At 50.1% G+C, this 20,314-nt stretch overlaps 1 protein-coding gene across 4 annotated transcripts in view; it reads right to left on the bottom strand.

Annotated features, from left to right (window-relative positions):
• Positions 1-20,314, bottom strand: part of PARP4 (poly(ADP-ribose) polymerase family member 4) — a 66,776-nt gene that overhangs the window by 22,767 nt on the left and 23,695 nt on the right. For all 4 annotated transcript variants that reach the window (XM_031465670.2, XM_031465669.2, XM_031465672.2 and 1 more), the window contains 14 exons: positions 20,144-20,239; positions 17,646-17,829; positions 17,329-17,485; positions 16,013-16,137; positions 13,695-13,826; positions 12,860-12,946; positions 10,642-10,806; positions 9,806-9,852; positions 9,572-9,650; positions 6,504-6,641; positions 5,591-5,786; positions 4,536-4,603; positions 3,761-3,948; positions 1,339-1,438 (listed from right to left, as the gene is read on the bottom strand). In XM_031465670.2, coding sequence (XP_031321530.1) covers positions 1,339-1,438; positions 3,761-3,948; positions 4,536-4,603; positions 5,591-5,786; positions 6,504-6,641; positions 9,572-9,650; positions 9,806-9,852; positions 10,642-10,806; positions 12,860-12,946; positions 13,695-13,826; positions 16,013-16,137; positions 17,329-17,485; positions 17,646-17,829; positions 20,144-20,239 — 1,762 coding nt within the window. The remainder of the gene's footprint in view (positions 1-1,338; positions 1,439-3,760; positions 3,949-4,535; positions 4,604-5,590; positions 5,787-6,503; positions 6,642-9,571; positions 9,651-9,805; positions 9,853-10,641; positions 10,807-12,859; positions 12,947-13,694; positions 13,827-16,012; positions 16,138-17,328; positions 17,486-17,645; positions 17,830-20,143; positions 20,240-20,314) is intronic.

Raw genomic sequence — 20,314 nt, forward strand, 5'->3', positions numbered from 1 at the left:
TTCTCTCCTTTGGGATTTGTAGCTTTTTTTTTTTTTTTTTTTTTTGCCTCCTTCCTGCTACAGGGTACTCTTCCAAAAAGATTTTATGTAGAATTTTTAATAACAGCACTAGCACGTAATTTAAATTCACAAAACATCCTAAAATTATTCTATTAGTTAATAACTAATATATAGCTTTGGCATGGAGTAGATTCCAGTTATAAAAATTAACACCACAAAGGACTTGAATAGCCATTTCTTCAAAGAAGATACACAAATGGCTAATGAGCACATAAAAAGATGTTCAACATCATTAGTTATTAGGGAAATGCAGATCTAAACCTTTATTAGATACAACCTCACACCCACTAGGATGGCTACGTAAAAACAAAAAAACGGAAAATAAGTGTTGGTGAAGATGTGGGAAAAAGTGGAGCCCCCGCACACTGCTGGCAGGAATGTACAATGGTGCAACCACAGTGAACAACAGTATGGTAGTTCTTAAAAAAACGAAACATAGAATTACTATGTGATCCAGCAATTCCACTTCTGGGTAAATATCTAAAAGAACTGAAATTGGAGTCTCAAACTTATGCTTGTATGCCAATAATCATATCAGCATAACTCACAATAGTCAAAAGGTGGAAACAACCCCAATGTCTATCAACAAATAAGTGGATAAACAAAATGCAGTCTATATACACAATGGAATATGATTACACCTTAAAAAAGGAAGAAAATTCTACACATGCTACAACATGGATGGACCTTAAAAACACTATGCCAAATAAAATAAGCCAGGCACAAAAGAACAAATATTGTAGGATTCCACTTCGATGAGATCCCTAGAGTAGTCAAATTCACAGAGACAGGAAGTAGAAGTGTGGGTGCCTGGGGCTGGGTGGAGGTCACTGTTTACTTGGGGACAGAGTTTCTGTTTGGGAAGACGGAAAAGTTCTCGGGATGGATGCGTGGTGGTGGATATTGTGAGTGAACTTAATGACACTGAATTGTATGATTAAAATGGTAAATTTTTTGTATACTTTGCCACAATAAAAATTAATCATAGCAAAATGTGTGTAATGCTTCACTTTAGAAAAATTAACCCATGGCATTTTATAAAGCAGAAATCAAACTATTAGCTAGGAGAATACGCCAATGAGGTATATCCTGTGTTCCTGCTAAATGCGAGCCTGGCAGTGACTGAGGGCAGGGACATATGCTTTAGGGAGCTTTTGCCTCTTTCTAGCTCCCTTTTCCATTAATGAAAACACAGAAATTACTGTCACTAGATTTCTAAGAAGATAATGTTTCCATGTTTAGACATAAGACTAGAAATTAGATGTTTGAGAAACATACCTGTTTTTTCCAACTATGTTTGGATTTTGAGTTAAAATATTCAAATACTCCAGCACCATGTTGGGACAAAGTCCTTAAGATATGACGATTTGCTGTAGAACTGATAACATTTCACGTTTCAGTTTTAAAGAAATTTTAGAAACATTTTGAAGTACATACAGTTAATGTTGACACAGCTTAAAACTCAATGGAAGAGACATCACATGCAGAAGGCTTACTGCTCTGTAGCTGAGGTTAGATATAAAACTTATGAAGCATCTGAAGCTTTGGGTACTCTAAGTGCCCATATATCAGAGGACTTGTGTCTCCTTCATAGTAGACAAAAGCAGAAATTCTTGCCTTCTGATTTACCAAAGGAGGGAGTAGATGATTCTGAGAAATCCCCAAAAGGCATCAGAGTGCTGATAAGGATACCAACCAGTGCATATAAAGCTACCCGAATCTGATCCCCAAAGTCAAGACTGGCAAGATAGCTCATACAGTCTGCATCTTAAAATGTGATCCACATTTATAGATCAAAGATGTGAGAAGTAACTTTCATTCCAGCAAAGACAACCTTTGGTATTTCAACAACAACGTCCTACTGAATTTCTCTTGATAATGATTCTACAACTAATCAAGAATGACTTTCTTAGAGAGGTTCCTCTTGAAATTTTAGAGAAATGATGGATAATTTTTCAGAAAAAGAGCTCAAGAAAGTGATTTTGGAAATATATTTGAGCCTATTGATAAAGTTGAATTTCTCTTCAGTTGTCAAAATTAATTGGCAGTGATTACAATACCATGAGATAACCCTTAAGCAGGAGTTTATTTGTATTTGCAGATTTTGTAGGTTAGGGAGGCTGCTGTGTGGACCTAAGCGGACAGCTTGTTAAACAGGCAGGACAGTTTCTACTCCTGAAGAACTCACAAACGTTGCTAGAGTTTGTGACACAAACGAGTACACGTAAAATGAGGCTGAAACATGGAGAAAGGTACTAAAAACTGGACGGAACATCGGTAACAATTCCAGTGTCCTCAGGGTGGGGGTGTCTAAGCACAAAGTCACCTCCCCGAGGAGGCTCACACCCTCCCTCCACTGTCACCCCATCTGCTCCTTTTCATCCACTTCCTGGCACTTAGGAAAGCACACGTCCCCATGACCCCCTGGTCGGTCACAGAGCAGTGTCTGTCCTCGAAGAGGACCCACAGAGGCCAGTGCCTCCTGAGACCGAGGGGCCTGATCTGCACTGAGGGGTCCGACCTGAGCTGAGAGGAGGGGTCGGATCTGAGCTGAGAGGAGGGGTCGGACTTGAGGTGAGGGGTCGGACCTGAGGTGAGGGGTCGGATCATAGGTGAGGGGTTGGAGCTGAGCTGAGGGTCGGACCTGAGCTGAGGGTCGGACCTGAGCTGAGGGTCGGATCTGAGGTGAGGGGTCAGATTTGGGCACCTGTGTCCAGTGCTGCCAGTCAGCCAGGTAACTTCTGCTGGAACCTTCCTGATGGGAGTCCACTGTGGGCTGGACAAACCTGCTGGTTGGCCTGGCTGCCCTGTTAGGCCTCAGATGACAGGAAGGGGACCCAGAGCCAGGACTGAGGAGGGGCAGACAGAAGAGAGCCCGCCAGGCAGGTGGCAGTCGGGGGCAGCTCCTGGAGCTCAGAGTGAGGCCCACCCAGAGGTGGAACCCCCTCCTCATCCCCTGCCATTGGAGGACGGAGGGTCCTGCTTGGCACCGCCTCAAACAGGGGGCCTGGGGACCACCTGCCAGGATGGCGGCCGCACCGGGGAGGGACAGGCCTGCTTTGGCCCCTCTGTTGCTGTTTTCCGTATATTTTCATCATAATCCTCAGATCAATCCAAAAAAGCTAACTACAGTTGGGGAGGGAGTTACCTCCAACAATCATGGGGTTTTAGCTTTTCCATACATCACAGGGTTAGAAAACAAACGCTCACAGCAGTCAGAAGGGCTGGGGTCGGGATAGAACAAAGCAGCCTGGGCTGGAGCGGGGCCAAGCCAGGGACAGTCCTCAGCCTGGGGCACAGTCAGCCACGGTGTGTGGGCCCAGCCCGGCCAGATCTTTAGGCTTCAGAGGGTAAGTTGGAATTTGGGGTTGTTCCATGAAATAATATCCAGTGTTGACTGGGTGCTTGCCCTGTGCCGGCTGCTCTAAGCGCCTTCTGTAAACGTGAGTTCATTTCATTCTCAGGGCAAACCTACTAAAGCCCCGGCCTTTTCATTATCCCCTTCGTTTCACAGAGGGAGGTTAAGAAACCTTCCGAGGTCCCAGCTAATAAGCAGCCACTTCAGGTTCTGAGACGCGGGTGGCTGCCCAGAGCCTGCACCTCAACACGGACTTGAAAACATCCCCAGAACCCGTCAGGCCAACAGAAAACCTCCCGGCCTTTTCCCCACGGTCTCCATGTGCCTGAGCCCCTCACTCACCCAACGCCGCAGGAGAACAGCCTGGTGTGCTGGACGTTTCTCTGCACGAGCTGCAGTGTCAGGCTCTCGTTCTGGACGTGCCCGTCGGAAATGAGGAGGATGCTCCGTAACCCCTGAGCAGGGGACAGCAAGGCCAAATACCGGAGCAGTTTCCAGAAATCCGTGTTTCCCATGGTGGCTGCAGCAGCCTGGAGGAAATGAAGTGAAAGACTATTTACTCCTTTTTGGGTGCATTCACCAGTGACGGTAATCATTTACTGAAACACATCTCTTAATGTAGAGACATCATCACTGAAAATTTTTTTCCTAATTATTCATTTGTGGACCAATTACACATATATCCTTTTAGTTTTATTTCATGTCACACAGTAAATACAATATTATCACTTGGCACTTTTTTTTTTTATGGTTTTCAAAGAAAATTACATCAAAACATCCCTTGGGATTGCCAGCCTAGACTGAGGTGGTGACTGGGCATTCCTAGCTCGCTCAATTAAAAAAAAAAAAAAGAAAAAAAAGGGGACAGCAAAAAACACTCCCAAGCTGTCAGTGCTGTGTTTGGGTGGTGGAATTGTGACTTTCTTCTTTCTACCTTTTACGATTTCTCATTTTTTAAATGCGTTCATACCACTTTTATCAATGAACTAAAAGAGCCCATTAGCGCACAAACACTGAAGGGCCGGGGTTCCAGTGGCCGTCTCACTGGGAGTAAGTCCTGGAGGGAACCAACACTCGGCAGAAGGCTCAGGGGACGAGGGGCGCTTTGTGTGCTCACCATGATGAACTCTGTGGGCGTGTCACTGCCTGCGATGTGCCTCGGGTATGAAAACAGCTCCTTGTAACCTGTGTAATAAGATTGGCAAGAGGTGTTGTCATTAAATATTCACTTTTTTGACTGTTAACAAACAATAATGTTTGATAGTTTTAACATGCAAAAATTCATGGCAGGATTCCTTTAAATAATAAATTCTAGTGCCTTCAAGCTAGGCACTTTACTGAGCCAAATGCTCTGAGTCAAGTCAGGTGTGTAGACGCCTGTTCTGGAGCAGATGGTCCGCAGAGCGAGATGCAGGACGTGGGGCCCAGGCAGCAGGCCTCTGCAGGGGCGCGCTGTCCCTCCCTGCCCTGCACCCCGCTATGTTTGACCCCCGTCCCCAGCAGTGGCGACCCCGGCTCCTTCGTAAAGGCGCGGGGCCTTCTGATGAGCGGCTGGAAGATTGGGATCAGCAGGCAGGACCGAGTGTCCCCTCGCTCCACTCTGCTGCTTCTCTCCTCCCCGAAGTGCCTTCTTCTGGTGGCTGACGTGTCCCCGGTCCCCACCCCCCCTGGAGGACGGCATCTTTTAATAGGGCTGATCTGATGCTTCCTGAGACCATTCCTTACAGATCTCCTACTGGTGTGCGGACTTCAAGCGTCCCGTCCTCCTCCCTGGGACCCTCAGACCAAGGCCTTGCATTTGGGTCAGCTGGTAACACTGATGACAGGGGTACTTATGCCGCACCTACCACTCAATAGGCGCCGTTTCGAGTCCTTTATACCCTAGCTCAGTGCTCACAACAGCTCCCTGAGGTGGGGACTATTACTCCCACATTACAGACAAGGAAACCGAGGCACAGGAAGTTCAGGTGACTTGCCCAAGGCCACACCAAGGGCTAATTAGTGCAGAGGTGGGACTGGAACCGGGGACCTGGCCCCGGAGTCCTTGCTCGTGACGCCGTGCTGCACTGTGTGTCCCTGCGCAGGTCCGTCCGCCAGCCGTCATCTGCTCCATCCCTGTGGCGCTGACGTTTAGGGGGCAGTACGCTGCGGAGGGACCCAGAGAGCACTCACCTGTGCCAAACCTCACGACGTTTATCTTCTGCTTCTCATCCACCAAGGACAGTGCATGCAGGGCAATCTGCTTGGCCTGCAAGAACGTCGTGCCCTCCATGGAATTGGAGCAATCGAGGCAAATGATCACTTCACTCGTCCCAGCTCGCTCAGCGAGGGCGAGGCTGAGGTCTGGCTGAAAGACAAGCATGCAGGCCTGCAAGGAGAAACAGCGGCTCGCCGGGTGCTGCTCATCAGGTAAACTGGGCTGGTTGTTTACACTGGTACTGCTGTATGTGCCACGAGACCACAGAATTTCAACCCAAAAACCCACCCCCAGATCTTTCTAAATGACGGACACGCAGTTGGGATAGAATGACAAAGACCTAAGCATGGCCCGCTGACCCTGCCGGGCCACGCAGCTCCATCCCACCGTGCCTCGCTAGGTCTCAGCTCCGGGGCAGATGCGCCACTTGTCGTGGGGGTGGGTTGGCAAAAACCCTGTAAGCCCCAAAGACGACAGAGGCATAAACGCAGCGACACAGGCGCTGTATGCAAGCCACTGAGAGCAAACCCAGTGAGCGAGAAGGTCACAGACCAGGTGAGCCGCGACACGCTGCTCCCGGCACTTCATGGGCCCACCGACCCGCCATGCTTTTCACACGCCGCACTCAGCGGTGGCGCGTCACTCTGCAGTTGTCCCACTTTTCCGATGCAGGTGTTTCTTGCTGTGAACTTCCTTCTTAGAACTGCTTTTGCTGCATGTCCACTTCGAGTTGTTTTGAGAATTTTTTATTTCCCATGTGATTTATTCTCTGACTCACTGGTTTTTCAGGAGTGTTTAATTTGTACATACTTATAACTTTTCCAGCTTTCCTGCTGTTACCATTTCTAGTGGTCAGCGTCTCCCACTTGGAAGTAAGGAGGACTATACCTCGCTTTCTTTCTCCGGATGTTTTTCGACCCACATTCTTGGGAGATACGCATCAGACAAGCCGATGTGGAGAGAAAACCCACTGCTGTCTAAGGAGCTGCCTTCCATGGTGCTAATCACAGCCTTGCAGTCTGTACTCTGCAAAACAAGCAACCAGGATGACCAAGTGAATAATGGAGCAACCCCACTTTGTCACAGAGCAAACCCCGCACGACTGACAGGACTCCATTTAGAACCAGCAGGCTAGTAACACACTCCGAAATTCTGAACTGTAGGGTTTACAAGTGTGACCATTACCGTATCAGTTACCCTCCTGAAATTCTAAGGTTTAGGTAATTCGGGAGAGTCTCAAACCCTGGATGCAGCACTGGTAGGTCTGTGTATTCTGTCACCTGGATTCAGTGGAAAGCACACCAGTCATGACAGAGAATAGCAAAGCAGAAAATTCACCAGGAATATTAGAATTATACCTTCAAAAAAATTGGGGGTGGGGAGAGGTAATTAGGGTTACTTATTTATTATTATCCTTTTATCTGACAGAGGTACGGGAGGTGGAACCCATGACCTCAGGCATGCTCAGCATGTGCTCTGCCACTGAGCTATATACCCTCTTCCCCAAATTATACTTTATTTTTAAACTATATTTTCATAAATATAAAACAACTTTTGAAAAAAATAGATGAGAATCTTCAAACGATGAAAGTGATGTGACAGGTTCCTCGCCCAGAAGAACTGCCCAGCCAGCCCACAAAGCTGTGAGAAACAACACATGCTCGTTTTAAACCACAATGTGTTCAGACTGCTTGTTATACAGCAAAAGCTGTCTGATGCAGAGGGCTTCTTGCTCAGGATGGATTATTTACGTGTGTTTATCTCCATTCCCCAGCAAAATCCTAAAACTCCCTGCGATAAAAGGGAAGCAATGAAAAGGGTATGAACCATAAAGACACTGAGAACAGGAACAAAGACAAAAGCAGATGAGAGATGTCAACAAATTTTAGGAAGATGGAAAGTGGACAGAGGTGTGTAAGTGACTCAGCCAGAGCAGGGGCAGCTGCCACCTGAGTCCTGGGGGGTGTGTGTGTGTGTGTGTGGACGCAGTGGGCTCACTGGTCGGCAGCAACCCGGGAAGTCACCAGGGGAGGCGCTGGGTGCTGCAAACCAGCAGCGCCAGTGAACAGGTTACGCACCAGGCTGTCAGAGCCAGGTCCTCTCCCCGTCCTGCACAGCAAGCAGCTAGCATCCGGTTCTCTCACTGAGGGAAACCAAGGATTTATCACTTAGAGAAATTCAATCAAACCGAATCCAGACTCAGGTCTCCTCCGAATAATGAAGCACAAAAGAATGAAGTGAAACTTGGCACCCTAAACATGGGACCTTAGTCGCCCTCCCCAGCAACACCTTACGAAACTTACGAACCTCCGGTGGTCCTGAGGAACCACACAAGGGCGAACACCACCGAGACTCACCCCACCCGCTGCCGGCGGCCGCTGGCACGGCCTTGGCCCACTCGCTCCACTCGCCTCAGGGCACCTAACTGGGTTCTCGTGTCTCGAGTAAAGATGAACACAGACGGAGGCGGAGGCCACCCAGACGTGTGAGGACGAGACCAAACAAACAAAATGCCAGAGAAGAAGAAAAAGGAACTCAAAGAAAGGAGACGCAGCACAGGAAACAGAAGACAGAATGTTTTCAGAGTCGAGAGCGAGAGGACAGCGCATCCAGGAAACACAAAGATGCTTTAAGAAGGAGTCCGTATGGAACAGAAAAGGGCCTTACCCACAAAGTGAGAACTCAGATGAAAGTTTCAGCAAAATGAATGGATTTAAAAGCGAGAAAATCACCCAGAAAGTAGAGCAAAAAGACAGTAAAATGGGCAATAGGAGAGGGAACGCAAGGAAACAGGGGCTCAGCCCGGAGACGCCTGGTTCACAGGCACTGCAGAAGGTAAAGGGGAGGGCGACACTTTTGTTTTTTAAATATAAGAAAAGCCCCCAGAACTATAGGCCACAAATTACGTGTGATGAGTTAACACCACATTAATACGAACTTTTAGAAGACCAGGACAAAGAGAAGTTCTGAAATGCTAGCAGGATTAAAAACGGCAGGCTTCATACAAAGAACACCGCGCAAGCTCAGCAGAGACCCTGCGAGCCGGACGATGGCGATGTCAGCCTCCTGAGAGGTGGCCCAGCCTGGGATCCGTCACCGCGCCCAGCGGCCCGAGCGGCACGCGGGGCAGGACACTCTCAGGCCCCAGGGCCTTAGCGGAGCTTGTGCTCTGCCAAATGGAGGAACGAGAGAGAGGAGGCTGCAGAGGAAAGCTCTCGGGGAGAAGTGAGGGAGGCCAGGGCAGCGGCGGGGCGGGGACTCGCGGGAGGTCAGTGGATCACCTGAAGCATTTGATGGAGAAAAACATGGATGGAGGGTTTCAGCTGACACGTTACAGCAAGTGAGAAGGAACAGTTCTAGAAAATTAAGTGAAAAGGGCAACTTGAAAAACTACATAAAGAAGTAAAAAGAAAAAAATATGCCATCTAGTACATTTCTTGGCTCAGTGTAAATAGTCATAATAATTTAAGCACTATTTTCTTGATCTTTTTCCTTGGTGGGGGAGGTCATTAGGTTTATTTATTTATTTGTAGAGGTGCTGGGGATTGAATCCAGGACCTCATGCGAGCTAAGCGTGTGCTCTGCCACTTGAGCTACACCCTCCCCCACACGACTATCGATTTTAACCAAAAACATAATTCAGCTTTCGGAGTAAAGGGGAGCGGAGTGGACAGTGGGTGAGAGGAGGTAAGAGGGTCTGCTTCGATCTATCGTGCTAGGTTTTGAAACAGATGAATCAGGAACAAGCAGGAAAAAAATTAAAGCTTTGGAAGCCACCAGAAAAGAGCTAAAATATTTAAAGCGGTTCATGGTCTCTGGACACTGGTCTGGGGGGGCCAGGGAGACTTGCTGGAGGCAGTCGTGCGTGATCTAACTGGTAAACCGTGTGCCTTTGGTAAAATAGAATGAACGTTGAAGCAGGAGTTCTGAAGACGTGGAAGCGAAGACCCACTGACCTTCTGTCTCAGCGCGTGCGAGTCACTGGAGATGAACTCAATCACGTACGGCATCTCGATGGACATGCTCAGGGAAAAGCTACCAGAAACGAGGACAAAGCTGGCTTAGCCAAACGTCTTAAATGTTAGACAACTGCTTGTAGGTCTTTTATACAATTTTAAGTGGAAATGAAAAGCATAAAGTGAACGTCCGTTGAAGGGTTAACTGACAGGCTTTGTATTTTAGGTGCTGACCTTTGCTTTGCTCCTATTTCCTTTACACAAATCTTCTCTACTGCATCCTGTTGAAAGAAAAAAATATACAAATAAGCATCTGCTAAGGGTCACCGTGAGACTCCAGGCTGAGTTAATGTCACCAGAGCCACAGCCACGGGACGGCTGGTCTCACTTTGGACTCACTTTGTCACGAGCATCTGCTCATGGATGGACAGTAACTTAAAACGCAGCTGACACCAGGGATGGTATGTGTGGCCATTTTACAGAGATTTCAGCCATACGCGTGTCTGTGTGCACACACGCACACAAGTGCACACATGCACACACACCGACGTGCAACACGTATACACATGCACACACGTGTACACACAGTACACAGTGCACACGCGGACATATGTGCACGCCCATGTACACACGCACACACAACACACAGTGCACACACACAGCACACACGTGTACACACAACTTCTACAGACACAGAGTATAGTCTGGAAGGATTTACGCCAAAGCGTTACCCAGAGGTTGGGCTACTATCTGTGGCGACGGAATTAAGGATGGTTTAAATTTTCCCCTTTGGCTTCTTTGCATTCTTTATGTTTATCTAAATACTCCATAATGAGCATGGGGTACAGACACAAAATTTTAAGTGACTGAATAGAATAAAAACAGAACCGCTGAGCACATTAGGGTGTTTATTCTCTTCATTTCACAGACATTACATGTGTCTAAACATGAGAATGTCGCTAAAATTGACTTTATGCCCAAATGATTAGGTTATTTTAGGTAATTTTTTCTTCCCGATGCATAACTCATACAAAAAAAGCTGCTTTACATCTTACCCTACGTGTACAAACCTGCGTGTTTTCATTGAGAGCTCTGTCCCGCCGCCAGGGCGCCACGGTGCCGGGAAGGAAGAAGACTGCGCAGGCCCCCTGGGCGCTGAGCTCTGTGATGTAGGTGATTTTGATAAGGACCTTAGCCTTGGGGGGCAAGTTCCCAACACTGACGGTAAAAACGTCCTGAAATAGAAACATGTCACCTCGCTTGTGCCTCAAAAGCCTGTCTGTTCCCTGCTGCTTAGTCCCTCCTGGAATTGCAACCTGCCTGGTCCTTCCTCAGAAAAGGGAAGCAGCCTACAGGGGAGTCCCAGAGCCCGTCCCCAGCGGGGGACAGTGTGGCGTCCACAGGGGGCTTAGGGAGAGCAGGTCCCTTGGCAGCAGGACCCTACCCCTCAGAGAGCGTCACCCAGCATCACCTCTGCCCCCTGCACACGGCCCCTCTGTGGCCACAGCACCCAGAGCGGCTCCACTGGCGGCTGCAGACCGAGAGCCGTTTTCACCAGCTTGGCCCTCACTTAATTCTTTCATCTTACGGAATAGTCATCATTTTATTTTTCAGAAAAGGTATTTTGTTTTCTTTCTGTGGGTATGGATAATCACTGCACCAAGAAACAACTTCATGGTCAGGGAAAGAGGGGCTGGATGGATTTTTTCTGACCCCACACAGAGAATCTCTCGACCCACCCCCCACCAAGCACAGCCCCCACTCTACTTAGTGCCTTTAGATTAACTATAACATTATTATCACACAGACTTAAGGCGTACATGGTTACTTTTGACATCAAGGACACCCACTTGCAGGGTGGGGACAAACAGCACTCGGCCCTAAGAGAAGTGTGTGAAGGCCGGGGGATCTTCTGAGGCGCCCTTGAGCGTGTGGGGTGGCAGGTCTGTTGTAGGATCTAGAAGGTGCAAGACGTCCCTTCCATCACGTCGACCCAGATAACCTACAAAATCCTAACTTGCCCTGAACCCGTCAGACAGAAAGCTGAGCTGCAAGCAACCAAGTGAACTGAGTCCCACAGAGTGACCAGCTCTGAGGACGGAGGGGGCGTGCGCTTTGGGGTAACTGGGACCCCAACACAGGGGTCTTTGACTCCCTCAGAATCTTTTCTCCACAGGAGCTGGGCACTCTCTCCAGCCGTGGTTTTGGCCCTGAAGTTTTCTTTGTTTCTCCTTGAACTTTTTATCTAACTCTCCTGTGACTTCCCCGCTTACATACGGGGTTGCAAGGTCGGCCTCCGTCTCCGGACAGAGCACACTGAGGGCTGTGAGGGGGTCATGTACTGTTGGTGGGAGCGGAGAGCAAGGCACCAACCTGGGGAAAGGCACGACAATGCTTAAGCTAAGATTTTAAAGCTAATTTTTAAAAATCGAGCAAGCAAGCAGAGTTAGAGCATTCCGCCAGAAGAGCAAGGGCCTCCGCAGACGGCGCTGTCCGGGGGACGTCGGGGCACTCTGGCGGCTGGGTGTGGAGGGAGGAGAACGGAGAGCGATGAGGCCGCATGAGCCCGGCCCCGGCGTCCCCCGTAACCGTGGGAAAAACGTGGACCCTCAGGTAAGTGACGGGTTAGGGAAGGCGCTGACGCGGGCGGACTCCGCAGACGTCTGCTAGGAAACAGACGAGCACCTGGAGGCGGGAGGGCGGGGAGGGGATGGCAGAAGCGAAGGCCAGCTCCCAGGTGTGCGGTGTGGCCAGTGGGTCCCTGGCGGCCTGCTTCTGAGGCCACGGCAACAGGAGGGGCAGTTTGGAGGGAAGCGAGTGGACACAGCAGGTGTTCCTCCCTCCAGATGCCCCTCGTTCCAGTCCTTTCGAAGCAAATAGCCAGAAAGAAAGGGCCTGGACCAGCTCAGGACCTGCAGAAATGCCTCCTGAGACACCACCTGGTGACACTTAGGTGAACAGCTTGGTGAGCTTAGTTCCAGGGAAAATGTCAGAAAATGAAAATCACCTGTCCCAGTGGCTCCTTTCTGTTGTCACTTCTGGGAAACTCAGCTCCCAGTGACAGAAATAGCTCTTACTCATTTGCTATCTTAACGCCATTTCCTCCTTTATTTAAATAAGTCAGATGTGTCCGACCTCCCTTCGCTAACAGCAAGTGAAACTCTAGGGCCTAAAAAAGCAAGAATTATTCCAGTTTCTAGGACGACGAATTTCTTATCCCAAATCAATTTCCATCTCTCCCCCTTTCTCCGAAGTACACGGGACTAACAGACAACGGCGGAGACCTACAGGTGCATCCTGGTCCATCAGGTACGCTCCGTGGCCTCGGCTGACTGCTTCTCGGTACTCTCGGTGGGCTGTTTCCTTCTCTTTTACCTGGAAAAGATTATGTACACCAGTCATACTATGAATCGTGATTTCAGACCTTAAAAAGGAAAATTTCATCAATGTTTATTAAAACCACATTTTTGACATCTTAATCTTTCTGTTAAAAAACAGAAAACTAAGCGTCTAAGACGAATGGAAACTTATCTAAAGTGGTCACAACGATGTACTTATCTAATACAAGTCTGAATCAGAAAAGGCCAAAGGAAGAGAATTCTCCTTAAAAGTTTTCACAGAGTCAATAGCGGGAAGAAAGTCTGGGACTTTACACTGAACAAAAAAAGAATAAATTAAGTTTATCTTAAATCTGATACAATGTGAGGGTTGCAACTGTGGGCTAATCTTAGCATAAACAAAAATGAATCAACTTATTTCTTTTGGTACAAATTTTCTTAAAAGGTTATAACAGCCTTCACTTCAGCCTGACTTTGACGGCAGGAGCAGAGGCTCAGCTTCTGCAGAAACGCATCAGGCTTTCGCCAGCTTTCCAACGTGCCTCTCCAGCTTCTGAAGTGCGTCGGCAGAGGACCCGCCGGGCGCTGCCCGCCGCAGACTGGGCAGTGGGAGCAGAAGCCAGGTCGTCAGGGAGGGACCCCGAGTGGAGGCTGGCAGGGCCTGGTTCTTCAGAGGACACTCGCTTTATGACGAGGCCATTCCGCACCCTACAGCCACGGATCTGCAGAAGCGAACTCGGGTGAGCAGAAAACAGAAACCACAGAGCAATGGTGGGACCCCTTACCTCTCCCACCACGTGCCTCCCGCCGATGAACGCCTCGAACCCGCACACAGCAGCCTTGTCGTCCAGGGGAAAAACGTACTTTGCCTCGATGGGCACGTGACTGTGGTTTGTGTACGTCTGAAAAACAACAACCTGGAGAAGGAAAAGCACACATACTCTGTGAGACCAGGTGGAGAGACATTCGCAGGGACAAGGGTTGATGGACGCGATTCGCACACGAGTCCCCAGAGGTCAGCCTCTCTGTCCACTTTGCGCTCTATGACACCACGTCATGTGACTGGGCCCCCAAAAAGGAAGACATTTCCGACAACAGGATAAAGGAGTTTTACTAGGACTCAGAACGGACACTAGCGCACCACACGTTTTTGACGTCTTAATCTTTCTCCTTCAAATGGAACCACTGGTTTAGTTTAGTTTAAACTGAAAACATTAAACTCATTCCGACAAATCCAACGTGGGCCATGGTGGGCAAGGCCCCTGCTGCCGGGCCCTGCCTGGACACTCAAGGCCAGCCCACAGGCTGCTGACCCGACCCCAACGCGGAAAGTTCACTGCACACTCTCGAGTTCCCTGGGGGCAGAGCTCCCCGCGGGAACAGCCTCATCAGATTAGAAGTAGCAGCCGGCATCCAGCCGGAAGTGACGTCCAGAGGACGGAAGCCCCGCTCACACACGGGCTGAGCTCTTACATCGTAAAAGGAAGATGTTCTGATCCCACTACTCAGCTCCGTCATTTTCTCTGTCTGCCTCCCAGTTCCTTCCTCCACTTTTCTCTGGAACTCACTCTAACTCAGCTCTCTCCCCCCAACTCCTTCAAAAGGTGGCTGTCCAGGCCTCACTGCTGAGTCCAATGGCCACGTCCAGCCCAAATTTCACCGGGTCCACCAGCAGCTTCGCCGGAGCAGACCGCTCCTTCCTCCTTGTTCGTCCTTCTGGAAAACCCACTCTCCTGCTGTGTCACTGGCGGGTCCCTCCCGGGGCCCTCGCTGGCTCGGCCCCCGCTCCCTGGCTCTACCGTCTTGCTGATCTCTGTGGTCTTGTGACTTCAAACAGCATCTGATGCTGGTGACCCCCACCGGGAGCTAGCTCTTCCGACATCTAGACTCATAAGCAGGCGCCCCCTTGATCTTCCATCTGGACATGGGCACCTACGTCACGTGGCCAAAGGTGACCCCACGGTCCTCCTGCCACCCACCACCTCAGGCAGACGCGCTCCATCCTCCCAGGTGCTCAGGCCCCAGTCCCTGACGTTGCACGCCCGTCAGCGAGACCCCTGGACGGCCACCACCCTGTCAGGCACGGCCCCGCGTCCCACCCCAGCCCTGGCACTTTTGTCCCAGCCGCCGTCCTTGACTCAGTTTCCTCAGCGTCACCCGCACGGATGCTGTGTTCACCCCCTGGCCTCGCCCAAGGTTCTGGCCTTCCCCAGGGATGGCCACAGTCAGTGACTGGTCCCCAGAGTCAGGGCACAGAGCCGGGCCCCCTTCCTCCATTCAGAACATCTCTGGGATGTCATGTCCCTCTGGGGCTGTCGGAGGACTCCACCGTGTCACACCCGCCAACCTCTCCCCGGGGTCCCGCCTCCCTTGCTCTCTTTCAGGTGTTGTTCCCAAGAGCAGGTCCTAACAAGCTCCCAGAGAATCTGACCTCTGTCTCCTAACCGGCCCTCCTCAGGCTGTTCCCAGCACCGTGGCCTGCGTGGCCCCTTAGAACACACACCACTCCTCGGCAAACATCTCCCAAAGGCTCCCAGTTCACTGAGTTAGGGGCAGCTCGTCCAGTCCTGATGAGAGCCGCCCTCCGCCTCTCCCACCCACTTTCCAACCACACTCCCTGCTCTGCTCTGGCCACAGTGGCCTCCTTGGGGCCCCTTGACCACATCAGGCCCACTCCCGTCTGAGGGCCTTTGCACGTGCTGTTTCCCCTCTGGGAATGAGCCGCCCCTTGATGTCCACACGGCCCAGTCCCCTGCCTCCTGCCCGTCTGTGCTCAGTGAGGCCTTCCTTGGCCATCCTGTTCACAAGCTCGAAGCCCTCCTGCTCTGGTTTTCCACACCAGCGCCACCATCTAACGCACCGCGTGTTGTACGTATTTACCACATTCACTGCCTAGTCGGGCTCTCTGAGGGCAGAGCTTTCGTGCTGTTCCTTGCGGCCGGTAGGCCTGCAACCCAGGACAGTCCCGGGCACGCAGTAGGTGCTCGAGGGATGAAGGAATTTTAGAAATGCACGTTTGGTTTAGTTCATGCAACTGTAATCCAGTTGGCACGGACGAGTCACAACACTGGGTTTAAGCACCGTCAGGCCACAGAGCGCACACCTGGGCTACGAAGTCTATTATCTTCCCCTTGATGTGAACGTCCTCAAGAGGAACCACGTTCCCCGCGGGGTCCTGGAGGCCGGCCTGGACGTCGGGAAGGGGCTTGGAGTCTGGTAACTGGTGATCTGCACGGTGGAAATGTGGGTGTTAGGGTTTAAAGCCACCTCTGACTGTCTATTTTTATCTTGATTTTTACTCCTTTCCCTTCCAAATGTTACATTTTAGGAAAAATGAACAAATGGCGTTTATGATTTTCAACAGCCAATTCTGAAAGGTGAACTCACAAGAGAAAATGGGGCAACATTTTCAGGAGAGACACTGCCTCTTTAACCTGTTGACTTTGAGGAGTCAGCCTGAAAATTCAGAGTCAGACTAACGCTTGGAAGACATGCATTTAAACATATACAGCAAGTACGCAAAGGTCTTAAGAATAAGTTCCCTGGCCTGTAACCGTGAATTGGTCCGTCACCTTCGTTCACCGCGCCACAGAAGTTGGACCCACTGGAGGCCCCCGGATCTCAGTCCAGGGAAACCCACGTCCTCACACAGCAGACTGAGAATGTCCATGACCAAACTAGGTGTGCAAAAGTGCAGGCACGCTTAGAGCTGCAAACACACACTCTCGCCAGACCTCCCATTCAGGGACTCCCAGGGCAAAAGTCAGAGTCACCTTCTGGTACGTGAGGTCACACGTTTCTGATAAAAAATAACTTGATCACGGTTTAAAATGTTAGTGTGATTTTTAAAATTCTTTTTATGTTAATGTGTTTTAAATGCTGTCAATTAATATCCTGCTAGTTTGGGCTCATGATGTTCTGAGATGCTGTGACTGTCCCACACGTGTCCTACTGCTAACATCCGAGCCCACGCGGCAGGTTTGGGGCACCTTCGCTTAATGGAGATGGTGGTCTCCCTCCCAGAGGAGAGAGGCTGAGCCCAGACAGGCCATGTGGCTCGTCCGGGGCTACGCAGCCTCGTTAGTGAGGGGCAAGCTTCCTGGTTCTAAGGCTGCACCTCGGTCTCGTCACGCACCCTCATTACTACACCTGTGCACGCTGGCACCTTAAATTGGTCAGGGCAGCGCCGATCGCCCTGAAGCAGCTGGGCTCGGCTGCCAAGTGTTAATGAAGTAGCCCGTGGTTCTGAGATCACTTAACCTCTCTCAAGCACCTAGGCTTTTATATTTACAAGATAGAAAAAGAAATGAAGTGTTCACGCAAGAGGTCATAGATACAGTTACCAAACATGAATACAAATTTCATGGAAAATACAGTGTTTGCGTTCTGTAAACATCACATAAAACAAAAGTGTCTTACCTTCAAGCCTTGAAAACTTCGGAAGCTCAGGTCTGTATTCTTCTAATTCAGTATTACCACACGGATGAAAATCCTTTACTTCATCTCCAGGTATACAAAACTTAACAATATATTTCATTTTCACCTGGTTGGTTTTATACACAACAAATTCATCATCCTAGAACAAACAAATTAATAGGTGGGGGGAAAACCTTTTACAGGCAAACGTTTTCATAAAAGCAGAATTTCATGTTTGCTAATTTAGAAAATGTTGAATTCATTCAAACGTAAATGTATTTAATACGAACAGGAGCCTCTCCGCTTCTCAGCAGAAGTACCTCAAAGTCCGTGGGGACGGCGGCTGTTCCGGGAAGCCCGTGGACGCTGTCATAACCGGGTGGAGCTTCCGTCAAGGAGAAGTCTTTCTCACGCAGGTCCGCGCACCTCCCCAGGGCCACGTCGCAGACCACCAGGAGCCTGGTGCCATCCGTCTGTCCCGGGCGTGCGTACTTGGTGCTCGTACTGTGCGTGAGAGGGAATAAACACACGCGTGCCTTAGCCCACAGCTCCGAGGCGACACTGACTGACCACGCGCGCGGGGAAGCTAGTATTCAGAGGACGCCGCTGGTACAACAGTCCCAATTTCACTGTTGCCGAGATGTCTCCAAAGAGTCCGTCTAGAAGTTTATTATTCACATGTGTACTTGAAGCTTCACTGTCAGGAGCACGTACCGCCCTCCCGCGTGCTCGTGGCGCCCAGTGCTTTGTTCCAGGGACACGGGGACCCCCTGCTCCTGCGGGTCTTCACTGGCCACCAAGACACACAGGAGGAAAAGTAGGCTGAATCTCGGCACTAAAGCTCAGAAAGACCATTAAATGCCGAGTAAGAACTGGTCAAGGGACAGGCAGCGCTGCGCTCCCACGAAGCCTTCTGGATCCAAGTAGAAAAACAAAATTTCAAGTGATGCCCGAACGAGAGATCCTGTCTAACTTTCTCCAGGAACCAGCAGCCTTAATGAAGCAACTTGTGTGTCAGGGGCACAGCTGGGACACCTTTGGGAGCACATCTTTTTGGGGACATACCTCTAACACTTGCACTTCTGTTTTTAATAAGCAGTTTTTCCGTTCCTCCCACACACCTCTCTTCCCTGTAACTGACAAACGTGGGACCCTGGCTTTGCCCCCGCCCATCCCTGCCTGGCTCCACACCCCCCGACCCCCAGTTCAGCAGCTGTCTCTCCGGCCCGTGTGCGAACCAGCCTGCAGCCCCCTGCAGTTTGGTCTGGTTGTACTTCCTCACCGGAACCCCTCTGTGCACAGTCACTGAGGACGTCAGTTGATTAAATTCAAATACACGCCAGTTTACTTTTTGAAAAATACCTCAACGTAGAAAAATTTTTACTTTGGAATGTTTTGTACACAGGGAAGAGCTTCCATATCGTAAACGTTAAGTCTGGTCGCAGCTGCCGCCCAGTTCAGGAAACAGAACATGGCCAACGTTCCTACGCCGCCCCACGCGGTCGCCTTCCCCGCACCCGGAGGGCACCTCGTCACCGCCTGGGCTTTTGTGTGTGTCACCCTGTCTTTAACCGTGTTGACGTGCAGGAGTGTGTCCCTTGGTAATAATGTTAGCTCTTCTTGTCTTCGCACTTTGCACGCGGAGTCCCACAGCAGTTGCTGCTCCACACTCTGCCCTGAAGCTCACCCATCTGACACGCGCGGCTCTAGGGCACTGGTTTAAACTGCTGCATAGGGAGGACGCCACGTGGCCACACCAAGACTCATCAGTCCACCCGCTGTCAGATCACGTCCCATGAGCGCAGTCGTCTCTGCACCCTTGCTGGTCTAGGAAGACAAGCCTCACCGGGCAGTGATGCTCAGCACAGACTATTACAATCACCCAGCGAGGCGAAAACCTACTGGATCTCACCCAAGATCCCGCGTTAGCTGATCCGGGGTGGAATCAGCACCCATGCTGTCTAAGGCTCCCCGGGGCGGTCCGGGGCGCAGCCGGGATGGAGGAGCCCTGCTTCCTGGCTCACTGGCCCGTCCACAGATCCCCGAGCCCACCATCAACTGCGTTCGTCAGCTCTCCCAGAAAATGCCCAAGCTTCCTCTAGAGGGTCTGTCAATTTATACAACAGCGTCTGGAGATTCAACAGCACCTAAAGGTGCTGAACTTTTTTTGTCAATATGATAAGTGTGAAATGGCCTCATTATGGTTTGATTTGCAAGTGACAACCTCTGTGAGTCTGTTTCCTTTTCATAAAATGATGTCACAACACCAGCTGTGAGGTGTTCAGACCACGCACTTGAAGCATGTAGCCTGATGCTTAGAAAGCTCCACACTCTGCGGCTGTAATGAGGACAGATGTTAACGAGGATGTTGAAGAAGAAACATTCCAGACACAAAGATCATGGGTAATGGACAGCCTGTTCAGAAGAGAGCTCACATGCTGTAGAAGTTACGATTGCTGGCTCTGCAGGACGACAAAGCTCTGTGTGGCCTCTGGCAAGACACCCCCACTGCCCCCCAGGGTCCCCGTCTGCGAGACGGGCATCAGCAGGACCGACGCAGGGCTTTGCTGTGAGGACGGAGTGAGTAAATATAGCGGAAAGCTCTTAGGACAGTAAAATCACTGAGGTGATTTCAAATATCTTTTCCCAAATATCCACTGCAAGACAGGCTTCTGCAAAACTGAGAAAATCGGTTGCTTTAATCACCTGTTCAGTGAGAAACCCATCACTGAGGGAAGACAGAGGACAACACAGAGCAAGTGCTCCGTAGCGTCTCCCCGGTGATGGGCTAACAGGGTTAAGGAGGTAACGCGCTGACCTGAGTGAGTCGCTGAAGTATATTCCACTCCCGAGATTTCCAATGTCTGTTCTCTCCACGCCACGATCTTCAACTGCTTTGGGTAAAAGCAACCCACTAAAAAAAGAACAGTATAATGATTTACTAGAGAAAAGGAATCTTCTATTATGGCCTCATAATTCTAGCAGGGAC

Source organism: Camelus dromedarius, chromosome 13 (genome assembly GCF_036321535.1).
Source record: "Camelus dromedarius isolate mCamDro1 chromosome 13, mCamDro1.pat, whole genome shotgun sequence".
Classification (NCBI taxonomy): Eukaryota; Metazoa; Chordata; class Mammalia; order Artiodactyla; family Camelidae; genus Camelus; species Camelus dromedarius.